Source organism: Podarcis pityusensis (genome assembly GCF_964106645.2).
Source record: "Podarcis pityusensis genome assembly, chromosome: 9".
NCBI classification, from domain to species: Eukaryota; Metazoa; Chordata; class Lepidosauria; order Squamata; family Lacertidae; genus Podarcis; species Podarcis pityusensis.
The window spans coordinates 5274848-5293540 of NC_138034.1; the positions used below are offsets into that span (position 1 = coordinate 5274848).

Here is an 18693-nt window from a genome sequence, read left to right on the forward strand (position 1 = left end):
TAAAGCGAGATGAGCACCGCAACCCAAGAGTCGGTCACGACTGGACCTAATGGTCAGGGGTCCCTATACTTTTACCTTTATATCCCGTCAAGTTGTTTACAACTGAAGTGAAAAAAAATCCAAGTGAGAATCCTTGAATTTGTCAAGGTGACTTGTTCATTTGAGCAAGCTAAATACAATTGGCATTATGATTCAAATGTGTGTTCATACTTGGAATTTTTTTCTTAAGCTTTATGTATTGTGTAATATTGTCTTGCATGTTGTATGTATGTTTTGAGAAGTTCTCAAATAGTGACAAATGTTTTAAAATATACCAAGTTCAACTCACAATTCACAAATCTATGAAGTTTGAAATGTTGTTTAAAACACATTTATTCATTACTTTTTATGTAGGTGCCTGTACTGAAACCCACGGACTTGATGGTAGAAGTCAGCCCCAGAAGAATTTTTGCTAACGGCCACACCTATCATGTCAATTCAATTTCTGTCAACAGTGACTGTGAGACATACATGTCAGCAGATGATCTTCGGATTAATCTCTGGCATTTAGGAATTACAGATCGAAGCTTCAGTATCCTTTCTCATGGTTACGCACACTAGCCAGCTACTACAGTTTTTTGTTTCAATGCATTTCAGACATCTCAGTCTCTGGCTGGTTTGTAACTAACGTACTAAGCAAACAAACCAATAACAACGACACCTGGAGACTTCTGCATTACCAGCCCACTCAAGCACACCCCCTCGCCCCCGTGACTGAAGGGGGCAGGGCCCTGCTATGTGCATCCACTGTGCGCACATGCTGCAGGGCATCCTGACGTCACTCACACACGAGAGCATCACACGGTGTGTGCGCACAGCTGCCGTGAAATTTTGAGGGGGCCCTTAGCTCCCCACCCCCATTGGCACCCCTGACCCCACCTGAATATCCACTCTCTGCTGGAAAGTACAACGAGATATCAAGTCTTTTTCACTACTAACCCTCTTGTCAGGGCCAGCTCAAGAGATTTTGACACTTGAGGCAAAATCACCAGTGCTTCCCCCTGTCCCCCCTCTTGATTTTTGCCCCCTGCCACCACCAGGCACCCGCTGCTTGCCACAAATGGGTGCCTGCTGCCTCCTCTGCTGCCCAACCAAGGCCATCATGACCCCCGGCTGCCTCCAGCACGCCAGGGCTTCCCCCTGGCCACCTCCAGGACAGCACAGCAAGACTTGGCCATTGTGGCAGAGCACAGCCACCACAATGGAGGAGCAGGAGGTGGTAAACGGCCTGCCATGGTAAGTGGCAGGTGCCCAAAGTCATGAGACAGTGGCAGTGCCACCCTAGGAGCCTGCCACCAAGGCCACAGTCTCAGTACACCTCATGGCACTGCTTATGGTGACACCCTCCCCATCTCACAAAACACCATTCCATTTCCCCCAGAATTTAGCTAGCAGTGGATAATATCTCAAGAAGCAGCTGACCTTGTATAAAAAAATGGGCAGTCATGCCAAAATGACGTTTAGGTCTACCATCTTGATTAAAAATGACATCCAGTGTCCAAATGGTGACAAAGTCTGCCACGTTACCTTGGGAACCCTTGTTCCAAGTTTGATGATGATATAGAGAGAAGGCCAAACCTATGCTGTGGTAGAAAACAGGTAAAGTCCCACCAAACTCACATTTTGGTCTGCCATCTTGATTCAAAATGGTGCCTGGTGTCCAAGCATCAGCAAAGATCATTGCCTCCACTCTGGGAACCCCCGAGACAAATTTGGTGGCAATATCTCAAGAGGCATCCAAAGGCAGAGAATACAACCAAGCAGACAAACTATTTTCTAAAATATCTAGTAGATAGCGTCTGATGGTTATGGCCAAAGTGACAAATCAGCAATTCTCTCTAGAAGTCTAGGCCAGCAGAAGAGTTAATGTAGCTTTCTCCTGGCAGGTGCTATAAACTGGATTAAGGTTAGAAAGATATAACTAAACTGGTCAATGAATTAAATCCCTACAAAAATACAAAATAGGTTGCTGATGTGGCCTTATTAAGGACCCATAATGTTTGAAAAACTACATTTCTCAAGGATGTTGAAGCTCAAAGCAGTAGCAAAAGGTTATGACAAAGTGCAATGATAGTTCTTCTCATTGTCACACACAGATAATGGCAGATATATATTAGCAAATAATGGGATGAGTGCTGGCGCCTACGGCAGTGGTAGGAGGTTCCTGCTGATTGTGAGCTGAGTTGAATCAGCCCAGGAGTTCTTTCAAAGAGGCTGATTGTGGACTTCAAAATCCCCAAACAGAACTTGGATCACTACTTCACAGACAAAATCATATTTATCTGAACATTGGGGGGGTGCATTTCACCCTGGTTGCCAAGGCAATACCTGATGCATAAAAGGCCCAGTTTTTCCTCCTCTTTTTAACGGGTTTTAATGGAGATTTTTTTTCAAACTCTCAGATTTCACTGTCAGTCCCATAACTGTATCAATTGCATCCTCAACAGCTTAGCAGAACAAGTGGTTTTGACTAATAAAATGTACATAACCGATTAGCTAATAAAAGGTATTTTTAGCTTCCTGGCTGTAATTCAGTAGCGTTTTCAATGGGAAATCAGTAATGTAGCATACATGAAAAGATGGTGGAGTATAAGTTTGTCTCTGAACATGTTCCTTACTAAATATTTCCACTCAGACATTGTAGATATAAAGCCAGCCAACATGGAGGATTTGACAGAAGTTATTACTGCATCTGAATTCCATCCTCACCACTGCAATCTCTTTGTTTACAGCAGTAGCAAAGGGTCTTTGAGACTTTGTGACATGAGGGCATCAGCGCTCTGTGACAAGCATTTTAAACGTAAGTTACCGAGCGAGATTTTCATTAAAAAAACGTTGACGTCTGCATATGGCAGACTTGAATGTGGAGGTTATTGTTTATGCGCTCAGTAGAAGTAGAGATGGCTCACTAATAAACGCCATGACCATTCCGCCCCCCCCTCGCCACAGCCACCTGCCCAAGAGCCAACATCACTGGGGCAAGAGGACAGGTTTACCGTATTTTTCATCCTATAAGACGCACCAGACCATAAGACGCACCTAGTTTTTGGAGGAAGAAAACAATAAAAATATTCTGAATCCCAGAAGCCAGAACAGCAAGAGGGCTCGCTGCGCAGTGATCCTGCCTGCTGTTCTGGCTTCTGGGATAGCTGCTAAGCCTGCATTCGCTCTATAAGACGCACACATTTCCCCTTACTTTTTAGGAGGGAAAAAGTGTGTCTTATAGAGCGAAAAATACGGTAAATCCTGCATTGGCTATAGGTGAGACTTTTCTCAGCATGATGAGTGGGAGTTGAATCATGCTTAGTTCAAGCAACCCAGGAAACTAGAGGCTCGCCTTGGAGTGTGTGGGCTGCCTGAAAGCCCTTGTGTCGTGTCAGAACTGACCCCCCCTCCCCCCCGATGGGCACAGGGGTGAAATGGACAAGGAACACAAGCTGGGCTTGAATCCTGGCATGATGGAGGCACGGTGGGTGAGTAGCTCCCATCTCCGAGAAATTGGCCCATTCCCTACCCTGGATGGAATTGCACTCCCACTGAAGGAGCAGCTTTGCAGTTGGGAGTGCTTCTGGGCCCATGTCATGGTCCGGTTTACGGGCAGTCGAAGTCCTGGTGGAGGACATCGGGACCGGGGGCAAGACGGCAGGGTGGGAGTAGGAATGAGAGTCTGGAAGCCAGGAGTCACGAAGCAAAGGGTCCGAGGATCAGGAAGCAAGGAGTCCAGAAGCCCAAGGCAGGAAGCGTGTTGCTGTGGCAAAGAGCCAAAGGGAAATGCTGACCTTATATCCCTTTCCAGCTCTTGCCACCAGGTGCTGTGAGTTACCAATCAGCCTCACCTGTGCGGCCGCACCTTGCCTCTTGAGAACAAACTTAGGAAAGCCCCAGACCTGCGAAGCCCTACCAGTCACAGGGCCTGGCTCCTGCACGCACTCCTGACAGTCCAGCTCCACCCCTGGAGGCTCAGGGAGCCTCAGTGGCTGGAAGTGCCTTGGACCAGCAGCAGCTGGTTTGACAGCTACGGCCATTCCTGGACCAGGAAAGCCTTGCCACAGTAGTCCATGCGCTGGTTACTTCAAGACTGGGGTTCCTGCAATGCGTTCAACGTGGGGCTTCCCTTGCGCTTGATCTGGAGGCTGCAGTGAGTGCAGAATGCTGCAGCACGATTGCTGACAGGAGTGAGGCTTCTCCAGCATGTAACATCCATGCTCAAAGATCTGCCCATTTGCTACTGGGCCAAGTTCAAGGTTTTACTATTAGTATATAAAGCCCTTAACAACTTGGGTCAGCTTACCTAAAAGATTGCTTTCCCTCACATGTACCCACTTGACCAATTTGACTGGAGAAAATGGCACTTCTACAGGTGCCTCATAATACACTTCTTGCCTTTGTAAGTACCGTATTTTTCGCACCATAGGGCGCAACTGACCATAGGGCGCACCTAGTTTTTAGAGGAGGAAAACACACAAAAAAATATTCTGAATCAAATGTTGCACTAACTAAACTATTTAAAGCAGCAAAGCGGGCGGCTCCTGTCCGCTTTGCTGCTTTAAACTGAGCCTCAGAGGAGGGTAGGAAGGGGAACCATGGCTTATCTAAGTCCAGTCAATAATGCTGAGCCTGACTTATGGCCATCGAGATTAGCCTGGCCGTCTCAGTGGAAATCTGGGGAGGCTGGGGTGGACATTCCAGTGGTCAAAGTGTGGTTGTGTCTTCCTGCCCGGCATCTATTTCCTGCCCTCTTTCTCCCCTGCACCCCCCGCACCCTGCTTCCAGGGAAGGAAGCGGAGCCACGGATCCTCTGCTCGCAACTGCAGTGGATTCCATCCACTTTGAAGCAGGAAAGTGGGAGAGGAGCTGCTTACACGAGTGTAAGCTGCTCCCCTCCCACTTTGCTGCTTCAAAGGGAGCCTGGGAGGAGGGAATCCGCTGCCTTCACTAGCAGAGGATCCATGGTCCCCTTCCTTCCCTCCGGGAGGAGGGAATCCGCTGCATGGATCCCTTTCCTTCCCTCCTCCGTGGTTGCTTTGAAGCAGGAAAGTGTAAGCTGCTCCCCTCCCACTTTGCTGCTTCAAAGGGAGCTGGGGAGGAGGTAATCCGCTGCATGGATCCCCTTCCTTCCCTCCTCCGTGGTTGCTTTGAAGCAGGAAGGTGGGAGAGGAGCTGCTGACACGAGTGTAAGCTGCTCCCCTCCCACTTTGCTGCTTCAAAGGGAGCTGGGGAGGAGGGAATCCGCTGCAGCTTCCCCCACCTCCCGGAGAGCCCGCAGAAGCAGCCAGCTTTTTAAAGGGGCTGCGCGGCTTCTCCTGGCTTTTCTGGGAGGTGGGAGAAGGGACTGATGCAGCCAGTCAGTCCCTTCTCCCTCTTGGGGAAAAGCCCGCAAGAGCGCACGAAGCTTGTGTGCAGCTCTTGGGGGCTTTTCCCGCCTGCCTCCCCCTTGCATTCGCTCCATAGGACGCACACACATTTTCCCTTGCTTTTTAGGAGGGAAAAAGTGCGTCCTATAGAGCGAAAAATACAGTACATGTTTAATGGCAGCACCTACACTGCGGAACTCCCTGCCTATTGATACCAAGCAGGAGCCTTCAATGAACTTTTTCAGTGCCTGCTAAAAACATTCTTGTCTAGACAAGCCTAAGCAGGTGTTTAGAAAGTTGGGGTGATTTTAGTCTATTTTGATATTTTAACTTTTGTATGTTTTAAAGTAGGGTTCTCTCCCCACCCCTGGTTTTAATGATTTATCATTTTGTAAACTGGTCTGAGTTACTTTGCAATTAAACAAATAAGTAATAAAAAACCAGAACCTAGGCAGTGATTAGGCACCTTGGAGGCACTGTGTGAAATGTTAGCATTTTAAACATTAAGTCAGTTTTACATTAACAGGACAATCCTATGGATATATGTCTTGTTTTGAGTTAGCAGAGCTGTATTTGTTATTTGAGCCAGCTATTAAAAATACATTTTCAAAAGACCTTTATTGTGCCTTTTCTTTTGAGAAGTTCAAGATGGATAACAAATTTTAAAAATCAGATAAGAAATTACAATGTAATATTCTGATCAATTTGAAAATGCCATGGCAAAATAAGTGACGTGTACTTCTTAATAGGCATATTTTTCTCTTTGTTTCACCTCATCAGTTTTTGAAGAGCCTGAAGACCCTAGTAGCCGCTCATTTTTCTCCGAAATTATTTCTTCTGTGTCTGATGTCAAATTTAGCCACAGTGGGCGATATATGCTAGCAAGAGATTACCTCACTGTCAAGGTTTGGGATCTGAACATGGAAACAGTGCCAGTAGAGATATACCAGGTAAGTGTTTGTTGTTTTTATTAGACCATGATGGTCTAATAAATGGCAGTCTAGGAAAAAATCTTCTCAAACTCTGTGATACAGAGGAGACTGGATTACCTTTGACATGTACGAGAATGTTTTTAAAGGAAGGGATGTGGTAGCAGTAAACTCTTCCAGGGCCAAAAGTCAGCGCTTTTTCTGACATTACTTAAAAGTAAGTAGCTACAACTGCTATATAAACCGTTAAATAAACAGAAGGGGGTTACATAAAGAATTTATAATGATTCAGAGCCACTGAGAAGGAAAGCTAACTGACAGATTTTGCAATTTTCCCATCACTCCCATGCAAGAGGCAAGTGAATCCTCTGGAACATGGGTAGGAGTTGTGAATGTGCCTGTCATTAAACTCCAACATATATCCAATACTCTCTTTTTAATCCTAAACCTAATGCCTCTTTGTTGCTGTTGTTGTTTAAACTGCACCTGTGATGTCCTTCAGCTCGCAGGGATGCTAACTTACTTCAGTCTCCCCTCGTCTGTTAAGCCAAGCCTGGAAACGTGCCAGTAGGGCTTGAAATATATAGAAACGCTTTGAGAACCATGCAAGCAATAGGGGCTTTGGGCTCATCCACACTTTTGCTTGTCCTACCACTTCCCCTTGGAGGAAACCTGCTCTTTACTGCTGAAGTGGAGCAAACGTCCGTTGGGTTTCCTGCAGATTAATGTTTGTTCTGATTCAGCAGTAAAGAGCAGGTTTTCTCAGGGAAAGCAGCAGGGCAAATGGAAAACTGCTTTCTAGGCATGCGACAAGTGGAAGTGCAGACAAGCCGAGAGAGCTGCTATTGTGAGTGTTTTGTGTGGGAGAACATGGCTATTGAGATAAGCACCAGCAAACTGCAGTGGAAACTGCACTTCACATTGCCCCTTTCCCTAGGAATTTGGGCTGAAATCCTGTAGCCACTTTCCTAGGTGTAAACCCCACCTAACAGGAGTATAGGGTTGTGCCATTACATTGAAACTGAGCTCAGGCCTCTTCTAATTTCACCTCTGAAGCAGGGATGGCAAGGACATTGAGCTATGTAATTCAGCTTATTACAGAAGTCTCTTTCAGGGAAACTAGTGTCACATCCCAAATAAATTAAATATAGTTCAGAAAAGATACGGGTTCTGGCTTTTTTTATGTAGTACTGGTTTAAGTTATGTGCAATTTTTCCTCAAATAATGGAAAGTTGGTTCAAAGATTATAATATTAATTTAGGTCTGTAAATCTATGAAGAGTCTTTAAAAATTATCCAAAATGTGCCCTCCTTGTTTTTAAAAGATATTCATTTTAAATGTTGAAGAGAAAAGCTCGTTTGGAATTAGCAATAGCAAAGCTAGGAACTTAAAAAAAATAAATTAATCAGCAATGTCAGGTTTGCTGCTAGGGCCATTGCTTCAAAACAGAAATAAGCTCACAGTCTCTAAAACTAAGATTGCCTGGGAGCAGGCCCCATTGAACTCAATGGGCCCTTCTTCTGAGCAGACAAGAATAGGATCAGGCCCCCAAGTGCTTAATCACATATATAATTTTCTCCCATCTAGCTCAGTGGGATTAACTTTGGCTCCGTTGTGCTCAAAATAATAATTTTTTTTTAGGGGTCAGAGGATCACTGTAGGTAAGGGAGAGTCTTCTTCACATTCACTATTTATTTACAAGTGGGACTTGCAACAAACGTTCTTATGCAGTTAAGGCCCTAAGACTAATGCTCCAGTTCAGGGCTGCAGCCAGCCTGGAAGACCAAAGCTGAATGAAAGCATATATAATTCCTAATAGCAGGGCCAAAGCAGGTTGAGAGATATGTCTGGATCTCTTAACATAATCCATCAATAAAGTTACTTCAAGAAAGATGTTCTGTTCTCTTAATTTTATTATCAATGCTTGTGTACAGGCAACATTTAAAAAGCTGATTCCACCAAGAGCTGTTGGCACTGGTGTTCTTTGAGGGCAAATAATAAAAGGTCTAACCTTGAAATAACAAAGCTGCTTTTTGCTCACAAAACAGGTTCATGACTACCTTAGAAGCAAGCTGTGTTCCCTTTATGAAAACGATTGCATCTTTGACAAGTTTGAATGTGCGTGGAATGGATCTGACAGGTAATATAGCCACCCAACTGTCTTGTTTACCATACAATACTACTTTGATAAGATGAGCCAGTCAAGAACACCATTATAGGGGAAAGGCTTCTCTGATGTGCTAGAATATGAAGAGGAACATTTCATGCTCTAAGAGATGTTTGGAAAGTCCGAAATATATTGCTGCTCCCTTCGGTGGAGGGTGGGGGCAAGAAGAGTGGCGCTGCAAAGCAAAAAAAAACCTCCACATATTATCTATTCATATAGTTATTGATTTTATATCCCCCACCCTGCCTCTCAAAGGAGCTTAGGGCAACAAACATGGATAAAATAATGAAAGCCATCTTCGAATGATCTTAAAAATAATTCCAACACTGATTTCAGTGGTTCCTGCGCAGAGGCTTTCCCTACTGGGTTCTGCCCTTCGTAACGTTTCCCCTGTTTTCCTTCCTCTGCAGTGTCATTATGACAGGAGCATATAACAATTTCTTCCGAATGTTTGACCGGAACACTAAGCGCGATGTTACCTTGGAGGCCTCCCGAGAGAGTAGCAAACCACGAGCAATTCTCAAACCTCGGCGGGTGTGTGTCGGAGGCAAGAGGAGGAAAGACGACATCAGCGTTGACAGCTTGGACTTTACCAAGAAGATCTTGCACACGGCATGGCACCCAACAGAGAACATCATTGCTATCGCAGCTACAAACAATCTGTACATATTTCAGGACAAAATGAACTCTGAAATGCACTAGGATTCCTCTTTGTAAACAGCCGTCCAAGAGGTGACAGGTGTGGTCGCTGTTTGAGATGTGATGCTAACCCTTTTACTTGGAAGCAAACATCACTGAATTCAATGGGTCTTACTCCCCATTAAGTGTCTGCAGGTGTGATGGAGATGGATTTGCCCTTTTAACTACCCCTACCACCCCTTGAGACAACCACTCAAATGTTTTAATTTATTGCAATTGCTGCAGATATGTTTCAAAATAAATTCTGTTAAGAAGGGCCCTGTGTCCCACTCATCACTAATTATTTTATATTGTTTCTAAAAGACTGCCCACAAGAATCAGACACCTACGTAGTTCAAGGTCCTCCGTGATTCTTTTTAAGGATATCCCCCTTGTGGGGGAGGGGTTTAATCCCAGTTTTTATATTTTTTGCGTTAGCCCACTAACACAGTTTTAGTTCCAAGAGCAAGGGGTTACTGAAGCACAGAAATGGCCCCAAAGATGCCTTAAGCCAGAATCTGGGGCATAAGGAAACCTTGCAAGAAGCCACTGCTTGGGCCACGGCAGCTAACAGCACATATGCAAGCAGAAAGAGATGTGGTGGAGATCAAAGGTAGATAAGAAGGCTTTTAGACTAAGGACTGCATGGTTGGCACTATCATAAGGTATCAGCTAAGGGGGTGGGACCATTAAGGACACACACAAAGCAGAGGACCACCTGCAGCCTGTCAAGCAAAACTGCTGCATGACTCTTTCAATCCGCAGCTCTCCCCCACTATGCAATACCAGAGTAGTTTTATGGAGGGACTGGCAATTATTCTTTAAGGAGATCTATTTTCCGCTCAATTTGAGTAAGGTGGGTAGAATATGATGATAACAGCTATCTAATGACTTTTCAAAACATCTGCCATTGTTACATCTGAAAGTTTCACTCTGAAAGTTCAGAAAGTAAAAGGGCCAGGACGACAGGCACTAGCTCACCTAGGATACACAAAACAAATAAATGACTATCCCAATTAATGTCACAACGCAGCCATTTAAATCACTCTTCCGTCAGAACTCGGCTCTTCCTACCAGAACTCACTGAGTCGGCAATGCTAGCCCCTTGGACACCAAATGTGGAGATTTAAAAACCTGCAGCATGCTCAATGAAACCTGCAAGAGTGAGTTGTCTCATGTCAACCACATCTCCAAGTTATTTCTTGGCCTGACTGAAATGGAGGAAAGCACAATCACCTAACTGGCCAGGCTGCCTTTCTCAAGATCCCTCTGCTGTTAATTAATTTTGCACTATTCTGCATAGACCTTTCGATAAATGAGAGGAGGGCGTCATAAAGAAACTTGCATGCCTTTGCACTTTGATTTGGAGGGGGGCGGGGAAAGAGAAGGGGAGAAAGTGAATCCAAACGGATTCTGTGACACCATGATTTTAATCAGAAGCTTTGTTAACACTACATGAAATGAAGGACACCTGCCATTTTCTTGATGCTGGACATTGTGTACAGAAGCATCAATTCCAATAATCCACATACAGTATGAAATGTATACAGTAATTTTACCTGGGAATGAATGTTTGTTTATAAAGCTACTGCATACTCTACGAGACACTGGCAGTATTTACGTACACTGTATTCTAATTGAAATTTGAACAATCCAGTCTTCTTGTAAAAACTTTTAGGAATATGAATACTGTATAGAATTCTTGTTAAAGCCAAATAACCATTTTTCTTTTTTTAACAAAAAAAACCTTTTGGCTTTATTCATTAATCAGAGTAATTTAAAAAATGATAATTGCACACTGGAATTTTTTGTCTAAAAATTGTATTTTGGGGGGGTGGCGGGGGCACTGTCTGGCAGTAACCAATGATGCAATTGTTCTTCACACTCTTTTCCCCAGTTTCAATTCTATTATCTTATTCATCAACTACCGAACTGGTTTATGCAGGGATTATATAAAATCTTTCTAACTACATAAAATGGGTTTTCAGGCCACATTAATACAAGGTTTTCTGTTAAAAAGGAGGAACTAAACTCAAGACAGTAGTGATCTACCTGGGTCTCCGATATCACCATTATAATCTAATTTTGTGAATGTAAGAAATGAATGTCACTCATTCCAAATCCATGAAGAACATCTTTTTGCTTTGGTTTTGAACTTAAGAAGGTAAATAATGATACAGTTGGTAAATCCAGTTAGTTGGAAAGCTTCATGGCTGTATTCTTGTGTTGCACAAATTAGCTGACTGTTGTTGGAACATATATATAAATATGTTGATACTGGCTTTTTCAATAAACACTTTCTTTAAAAAGCTGAGCTGTGCTTAATTCTACTCCAGCAGTTGCTCCTTTACTCCTTTAAATCAAATAATTGCACCTTTGATTCAATTATTGTTATCAAAGCACTTGAAATGTACATTTAACGACAAGATCAACCCTATTCTATTCAGAAGTATGTAAGGAACAAAGAAGTTGCACTCACACACGCAAGACACTTCCAAATTTAATAATTATGCTCTCCACCAGCTTCCTCTCATCTGTCCCCACCGGCCGAAAGAACACCCCCCCACCCACCAATCCTTTACTTGGAAAGTGGCAGCAGAAATGGTTTTGAGTAAAGGACAGGTGCCATATTTCTTGAAGCACAATTTAAAATGCTGGGCGTGGCCACACTGCTATCCCAATCTGTGGAGTTGCCCTCTAATTGTGGATTTCCTTTTGGCATATTCAAGAAGTTCGCACAGAGCAGGAGGGAAGTTCCCATTAGTTCATACTTGAAGGCAATAAGGAGGGAGGGTGCAGGCCTCTATAGTAGTCCATTATTGAACATAGTCTGGGATACTGCGCTTATTAAGTAAAAGTGGTGTAAAATCTAGAATGGTAGGTAGGTGTGTGAGACAAAGGCGTATTCAAATAAGACTACAAATCTTTATAATGCAGATTTTGAATCCTTGTTTAATTTAGTGTTTGTATTCATATATACAGACCATTAGCCAGATGTCCATTTCCACCTTCAGTGCAGATCCCGACACATTAGCCATTCAGACTTTCCACTATGATCACTCAAGTACTCTTCTTTTCTGTTCAATAATACTTTCAGCAAAACTGACGACTGATTTAAAAGTCTGTCATTCTCCAACACTGAATACACGATTTCTATCTCATAGAACAGTTAATATTTTTGTATGAATCACTACATAACTGGCACTAGACAGTTGTCACCCATGAAGTCAGCTTTAAGTATAGGAGAGTGGAAGAGTGAATTATCTAAATAAAGTGCTTTTAATATCTCTGACTGATGTTAAAAATCAGCTCTTGTAGGAAACACTGTTCATGCTTTTAATAGGCAAATAATGTTTTTCACATACAGACATGTCCAGCACAGAAATTACTAAGATGGCATTGTGCATTGTACTCAAAACTAATTTCATTCCTTTGAAACATTTTTATAACTTGTTTTTAAGCCAAATCTTTGGTTGTGTAGATATGACAATTAAAATTCAGCATGCAACTGACAAAAATGGGGAGAAGAAAAAATCAAAGGCAAATCTGAGAGCTTTCTGGACAGTGCTTCGCCAGTCATGCTCTAGTTTCACATGCCTTCCTGCAGGAGAAAGTTTAGACATGCAATTCAAGCAAGAAATGGCTTTCAGCTCAAATACAGGCCATTTGCTGCCAAGACGGCCTTCCAGGATGGTACTGAACTCAATGACACTTCCTTGCCTCAAGTTCAATAACACTTTCTTAAACTCGTTGCTTGCCTTCAGCACAATATCTTTGGTTACATCGTCCTCTTCCATAACCTTGCTTCCATTGAAAGGCATGCCTACCGTTATCTCAAATTTATAGCGGTCAAACCTTTTCATGTGGCAGTCGTGTTTCGTCAGATACTTTAGACGACAGAGTTCCTCCTCTTCCAGGGTTACATTTTGGGGATCACATGCTGGATATGTTTCACCGTACAAGCATCTCAGCCAGTCACCAATAAAAAAAGGAAGCATGTTTACTGCCGATTCTGCACTATTGTCGATGTCAGTAACTCTCACGTATTTGAACCTTCCCGTCCAAGTCACTCTATGGCCCTCCAGATGACTACATAAGATTTGGGTGCGTGCCATGTTAGTTTCCTTCCAAGCCCGGGGACCACACAAAAACCCATACTGATTCCACGTCAAGGTAGAGTTATACACCTTCATCCCCTCTGAGCGGTACACATAAAACCAACAGAACAACACTATGGCAGTAATCCACACCAAAATAAGCTTAACTATAGAACTCTTTGTTAGGGATTTCACAATTTCAACCACAGAGATGCTGGCCTTTGTCCACCATCGGAAAAGCAACGGAACAGCACACAACAGAAGAGTTACCACGATCTTCATGAGCTCTAATGTTATGAACCATTTTATGAAGTGGACGAGGCACATCAGTGCAATGCCTACCATGAGAACAGGAAGAGCAAAGAGGAAAAGGAAGTAGCCAACGGAGGCACGAATTAGCCCAATGCCAGAGGATTCTTTCAAAATCACCACTGACAGTTCACACCACATGAAACACACTAAATAAGGAACCAGGTAGCAATAGGTGCCTTTGAAATTCCTCATCTGTGCCATTCTGAAGAAGAGATAAAACAAATACAAAAACAAAAGGCAAGGAACGCTCACGTTCAGGACAAAGAAGTGGCCAACAGGAATGCTGTAAAAGGTTTTCCCCAATAGCTTCAAATGGCCCAAATGAACAGGTATAACCGGCAATAAGGAGAGGGAACCTGCTGCGACCTCCGTGAGTAACGCTCTTCGTGTGTAGGGTTCGGCACTTGTGCCCAAACTCATGTAACTTGTCACCATGAAGAAAACAGAGATAGTGGCCAACTCTGAGCAGGGGATCCAGTCCTTACTAGCTACAGGAAAGGAGAAAATGACAAAGAACACCGAGAGGAGGAAGTACAGGTAGGGCTCTAAGTGGTTCCAGCCAAAATTCACTTCCGCTTCCTCGACATCGAGGTTGGGTTCAAAGCGAAGGAGCAAGTCAGTGAGGGTGCGGAAGTTTTCCCAAGCTTTGCTATCTTGGAAGACTTTCAGGGTGCAAATCACCATGGAAATGAAGGACAGATAGAAGATTACTAGTGGGATAAAAAATGCAAAGAAGTCAATGGTCAGGTTACTGATGATGAAGAAGAATATAAGAGCATTGATGTGGTGTGTTGGGATAATAGTGGACAGCCAATGCATTCCTGCTTTAGATGCAAGATCTATAAGGTGCTCTTTGATTTCCATAATGGCATGAAGTGGAAACTTTATCACCTGGAAAGAAAGAAAATGCAGTTCACGCAACAACTCTTTAGTAGCATCACGTATCATCCCACGTCCCCTGGACAGAATGGACAATCAAGCCAAACCTGATCAGCTGTTTCAAAAGCTTCTTCTTCTTTTTAACGAACAAGCTGATTGTGATAGCCATTGTGTTGGGCTCTCAACTAGTGCCCACAGACATTGCAAAACCTGTCACCATTTCATCCCATTGAAATGGTGAACTCAGGTGATCCAAGTACATACGAGATGGAAGTGAAATGAGTCCTTTTAAAAATATATATTTTTGCAGAGACAACCTGTGTTCTACACACTGGGGAAGGGGGGCTCCCCACATATGCAGAGGTTTGCAAATTAAAGGAATTTTTAAAAACCCAACCCGCAAATGCCTGACAAGGACCAGGTGGTAGAGAGTCTATATAGAGAAAAAGAAAGAGAGTGTAAAGAAACCAGAGGCAGATTATATGAGTTTATCAATTACAGTGGTACCTCGGGTTACATACGCTTCAGGTTACGGACTCCGCTAATCCAGAAATATTGCTTCAGGTTAAGAACTTTGCTTCAGGATGAGAACAGAAATTGTGCTCCAGCGGCGCAGCAGCAGCAGCAGGCCCCATTAGCTAAAGTGGTGCTTCATGTTAAGAACAGTTTCAGGTTAAGTACGGACCTCCGGAACAAATTAAGTACTTAACCCAAGGTAGCACTGTAAGTCTATACAGTAGTGGGAAACAGATGAGACACAGAATTTTGGCTGCCAGTAGAAAAGCAACCTCTTCAAAAGGAGAATGAAAAGTGTAGAAATGGACCTGCTAAAGCTTTTTACAACAAGTATCCTGCAATGAGAGTTGTGATTGGGGAAGGATGTGCGTGTGCATGCGCGCGCACGCACACACACACACAACAATTGAAAAGAAAGGAAAAAATGAGGCTACATTCAATTTTCACACTTTAGAACCTTGGCCCTCCTCACTTATTCTTAAACAAAATTTCACCTTGAGTCGAAGAGGAAGGTCTTCTGGACTCTTTCCTGCCAGTTCATCATCATCGTCATCCTGCATCAGAAGGTTGGTTGGGATGATGCCTTTTGCATACTTTTTGGTAATTTCAACAAAGTCATCCAAGGCAATATAATTCTTAGCTGAAAGTTGTAAACACAAAACGCATTACTAAAACATTGGGGGGGGGGGATTTTTCTTGAGAGAAAATGGTTAACGGTGGATTATTAACCAGTGACAACACATATAAACCAACAAGACTAGATTTAAAGTTGGTTCCGATATCAACATTTTAAACGTGGCAAAACTCTCTTCCTTTTGACTCTCCCATTGAAGTCATGAGTTCAAGATTATAATGTCCTCAACTATGTCCTTAACCATGCAACTTTAAGCCTATTCAACTGTATGACTGCCGCAGGGGCCTGTGGAGGAAATAAAATTCTAGAAAATATTCAGAATTATCATGGCAATCGAAGGATGAAGAGCAAAATGAAACTCTGCAAAGGCAGCCAGTCACATACACCAGTAAATGCAAATCCTGAACTATGGGCCTGAACTGCTGATCTCATCAACCAAAGATGGGGAAGCAGTGGTCCTCCAGATCTTGGACTCCAGCTTCCATCAGTTTCAGTCATCATGGCCAATGACTAAACTAAATGAAGATGAGCCCGTGACTCCCAAGTTCCAAACAGATAATTAAAATACTGCTATGCCTTTATTTTTAAAAAGTGGATTTCAGGAACTCTGAATGAACTAGCCCTTTAAACATCCTGAGAAATAAACAGGATCTTAGTCTTTTTAGTTCTTGTCTGTTTTTTTTTTTTTTTTGGTTGTTTACATTTAGGATCCAAGTGATAATCCAAGGAAGTTTCAGACTAGTAATTATGCCTTTCTTGTCAGGCAAATTGGGAGAATGTATAAAACTAAGTTTAGGACTAATAACTTTATGAAAAAAGAAAAAGAATTGTAACTTCAAACTTAACAGTTATGGTGGAAAATATTGAGCAACAGCTGTCTTGACACATGGAATAAAGAAGGCTAAGAGAAAAGGTTCATCTCCCCCTTTAAGGTGGTGGGGGGGAGGTGGCCGTTTCCCAGAGGCTTAAGGATCCTATTGGTGGGCCCCGATGATTATCCTAACCCTTAAATGGCTGGAAAAGGGCAACGTGCACTGCTCAATGAGCATGACATTCCCTGCTTTAGCAGCACACAACCCCCTGAGGGGGTAAGTGGCAGGTCAATTCAGATACACAAAAGAAGCTATTTGCCCATCCTCTGCCTCAATGCATGGGCACAAGGCCCCTCTGCCTTCTGCCCTTCCTTCAAGAAGCAAAGTATCTGAGGTTTCCCCCATAAGAACCCTGAGAGGTAAGGTTATGATGATATTCTATCGTATGCAACAAATAACTTCTAGGAGACGTGATCATGGTTTATTGTATTTGCAGTGCCTGGTGTTTTTATGGTTACAGTGGTGCCTCGCAAGACGAAAAGAATCCGTTCCGCGAGTCTCTTCATCTTGCGGGTTTTTTCGTCTTGCGAAGCAAGCCCATTAGCGGTTTAGCGGATTAGCGCTACAGTATTAGCGGCTTAGCCGGCTTAAAGATCAGCTGATAAGCGGCTTAGCGATCAGCGGATAAGCGGCTTAACGATCAGCTGATAAGTGGCTTAGCGATCAGCTGTTAAGCGGCTTAGCCGATCAGCTGATAAGCGGTTTAGCGGCTTGGGAAAAAGGAAAAAAACCCCGCAGGAACTCGCAAGACATTTTCGTCTTGCAAAGCAAGCACATAGGAAATTCATTTTGCGAAGCACCTCCAAAACAGAAAACCCTTTCGTCTAGCGGGTTTTCCGTCTTGCGAGGCATTCGTCTTGCGGGGCACCACTGTATTGTTGCTTTTCTTTTTCTTCCCTTTGTGAATGATGCCATGCCAGTGCAATAAAGTTTATAATGATGATGAGGATGATGATGAGAGTGTGAATGGTCAAAGGTCACTCAGCGACCGTGCACCAATTCCCCCAACAAAGTCCCCCCACACACACCCGCTGAACACTGCTGGCTCTTAATGGGAAGTTTTTGCTTCCCCACTTTGGAAAAGACTCAAACGTGAAGGACAACAATTTGGAGCAGCGCAGCAGGGTACTGGAGGGCAACCGTTAGAAAACTGCATCCTGAGCCCAACTGAAAACATTCTGAGGACATGATCTCCAACATCTTTCTCACAAGGTAACTGATAAAAGAATTAGCCCAAACCGTGTATAAGATCCAATTTTAACAGAAGAAATGCTTCCTTACATTCGCTGCTCACCAGCCGTTCCAGCATCCTTCTTTGCTTCTGTACAGCTTTTGGAACTGGGCCACCAGTCTGTTCCTCACCACCTGTTTGGTTCAAGGTATTTCACACAGCATCAGTGGGAAAATTCAAAGAAAGAGAAACTCACCCAAATGATATACATACTGCATCAGTCAATTGTGTAGCATAGGAATCTGCTCTTTCAAAATAGCTGTGGCCCCCATGTTTTAAAAAAGCAATGTAAAGGATGATTCAATAAACAGCTTTCAATGGATTAGAATGTAGAGTTGATTAATTATCCAAAATGCCTCTTGTTTAAATGGAAACCTTTTTGCCATAGGAAGGAGCAATTTTTGAGAAATCAAAGAGAGCCAAGATAGTGTGAAAAACTAAAGACTGTCACTTAAACTTTGAGGGCAACTTTATATTACAGTAACACATCAGAAATAAAATACTGTGCCTGCCGTGTGCTACCTGCCGTTTTATAAGGGTTTGGGTTAAAAATAATAGGGTTTTTAAAAAAAAAATCCCAATTAATGAAAAAGAATATGTAATTTACCTAACAGATCAATCAACTAATTCTTATGATTCCTGGGCATCTCCAGTTCTTGGGAAATAGGACTGGGAAGGACCTGTCTCTTCTTGAGAACCTGGAGGAGTCTGCCAGACAGGGGCAAAAATACTAGGCTAGATGGATCATGGTCTGACTCAGTTTAAAGACTGTTTCTTATGGCCATAATAGATAAGGTACTACTGTTTCCAGACACTTTACATTCTCAGAAAGCGCAGTGGAGTTCATGTGCTCTTTTACTTGCATGTTTTAATGAAATAATACCTATGACTATTACTGCAACATTTTTTTCTCTTAAGCAATTTTCCCTACAGCAAAGGTTTAATTACACCATTCTAATTTTGGAAGAATTATTCATGTTCAGTA

At 43.1% G+C, this 18693-nt stretch overlaps 2 protein-coding genes across 12 annotated transcripts in view; one reads left to right on the forward strand and one right to left on the reverse strand.

Moving 5' to 3' along the window:
- Window positions 1-11476, forward strand: part of PPP2R2C (protein phosphatase 2 regulatory subunit Bgamma) — a 43143-nt gene extending 31667 nt beyond the window's left edge. For all 6 annotated transcript variants that reach the window (XM_081020106.1, XM_081020109.1, XM_081020104.1 and 3 more), the window contains 5 exons: window positions 394-571; window positions 2675-2839; window positions 6174-6343; window positions 8371-8462; window positions 8900-11476. In XM_081020106.1, the coding sequence (XP_080876232.1) occupies window positions 394-571; window positions 2675-2839; window positions 6174-6343; window positions 8371-8462; window positions 8900-9191 (897 nt within the window). In that variant the 3' untranslated portion in view covers window positions 9192-11476. The remainder of the gene's footprint in view (window positions 1-393; window positions 572-2674; window positions 2840-6173; window positions 6344-8370; window positions 8463-8899) is intronic.
- Window positions 11477-12092: 616 nt separating this feature from the next.
- The window catches only part of WFS1 (wolframin ER transmembrane glycoprotein), a 198981-nt gene continuing 192380 nt past the window's right edge, over window positions 12093-18693 (reverse strand). For all 6 annotated transcript variants that reach the window (XM_081019902.1, XM_081019899.1, XM_081019900.1 and 3 more), the window contains 3 exons: window positions 17759-17842; window positions 15466-15611; window positions 12093-14467 (listed from right to left, as the gene is read on the reverse strand). In XM_081019902.1, the coding sequence (XP_080876028.1) occupies window positions 12665-14467; window positions 15466-15611; window positions 17759-17842 (2033 nt within the window). In that variant the 3' untranslated portion in view covers window positions 12093-12664. The remainder of the gene's footprint in view (window positions 14468-15465; window positions 15612-17758; window positions 17843-18693) is intronic.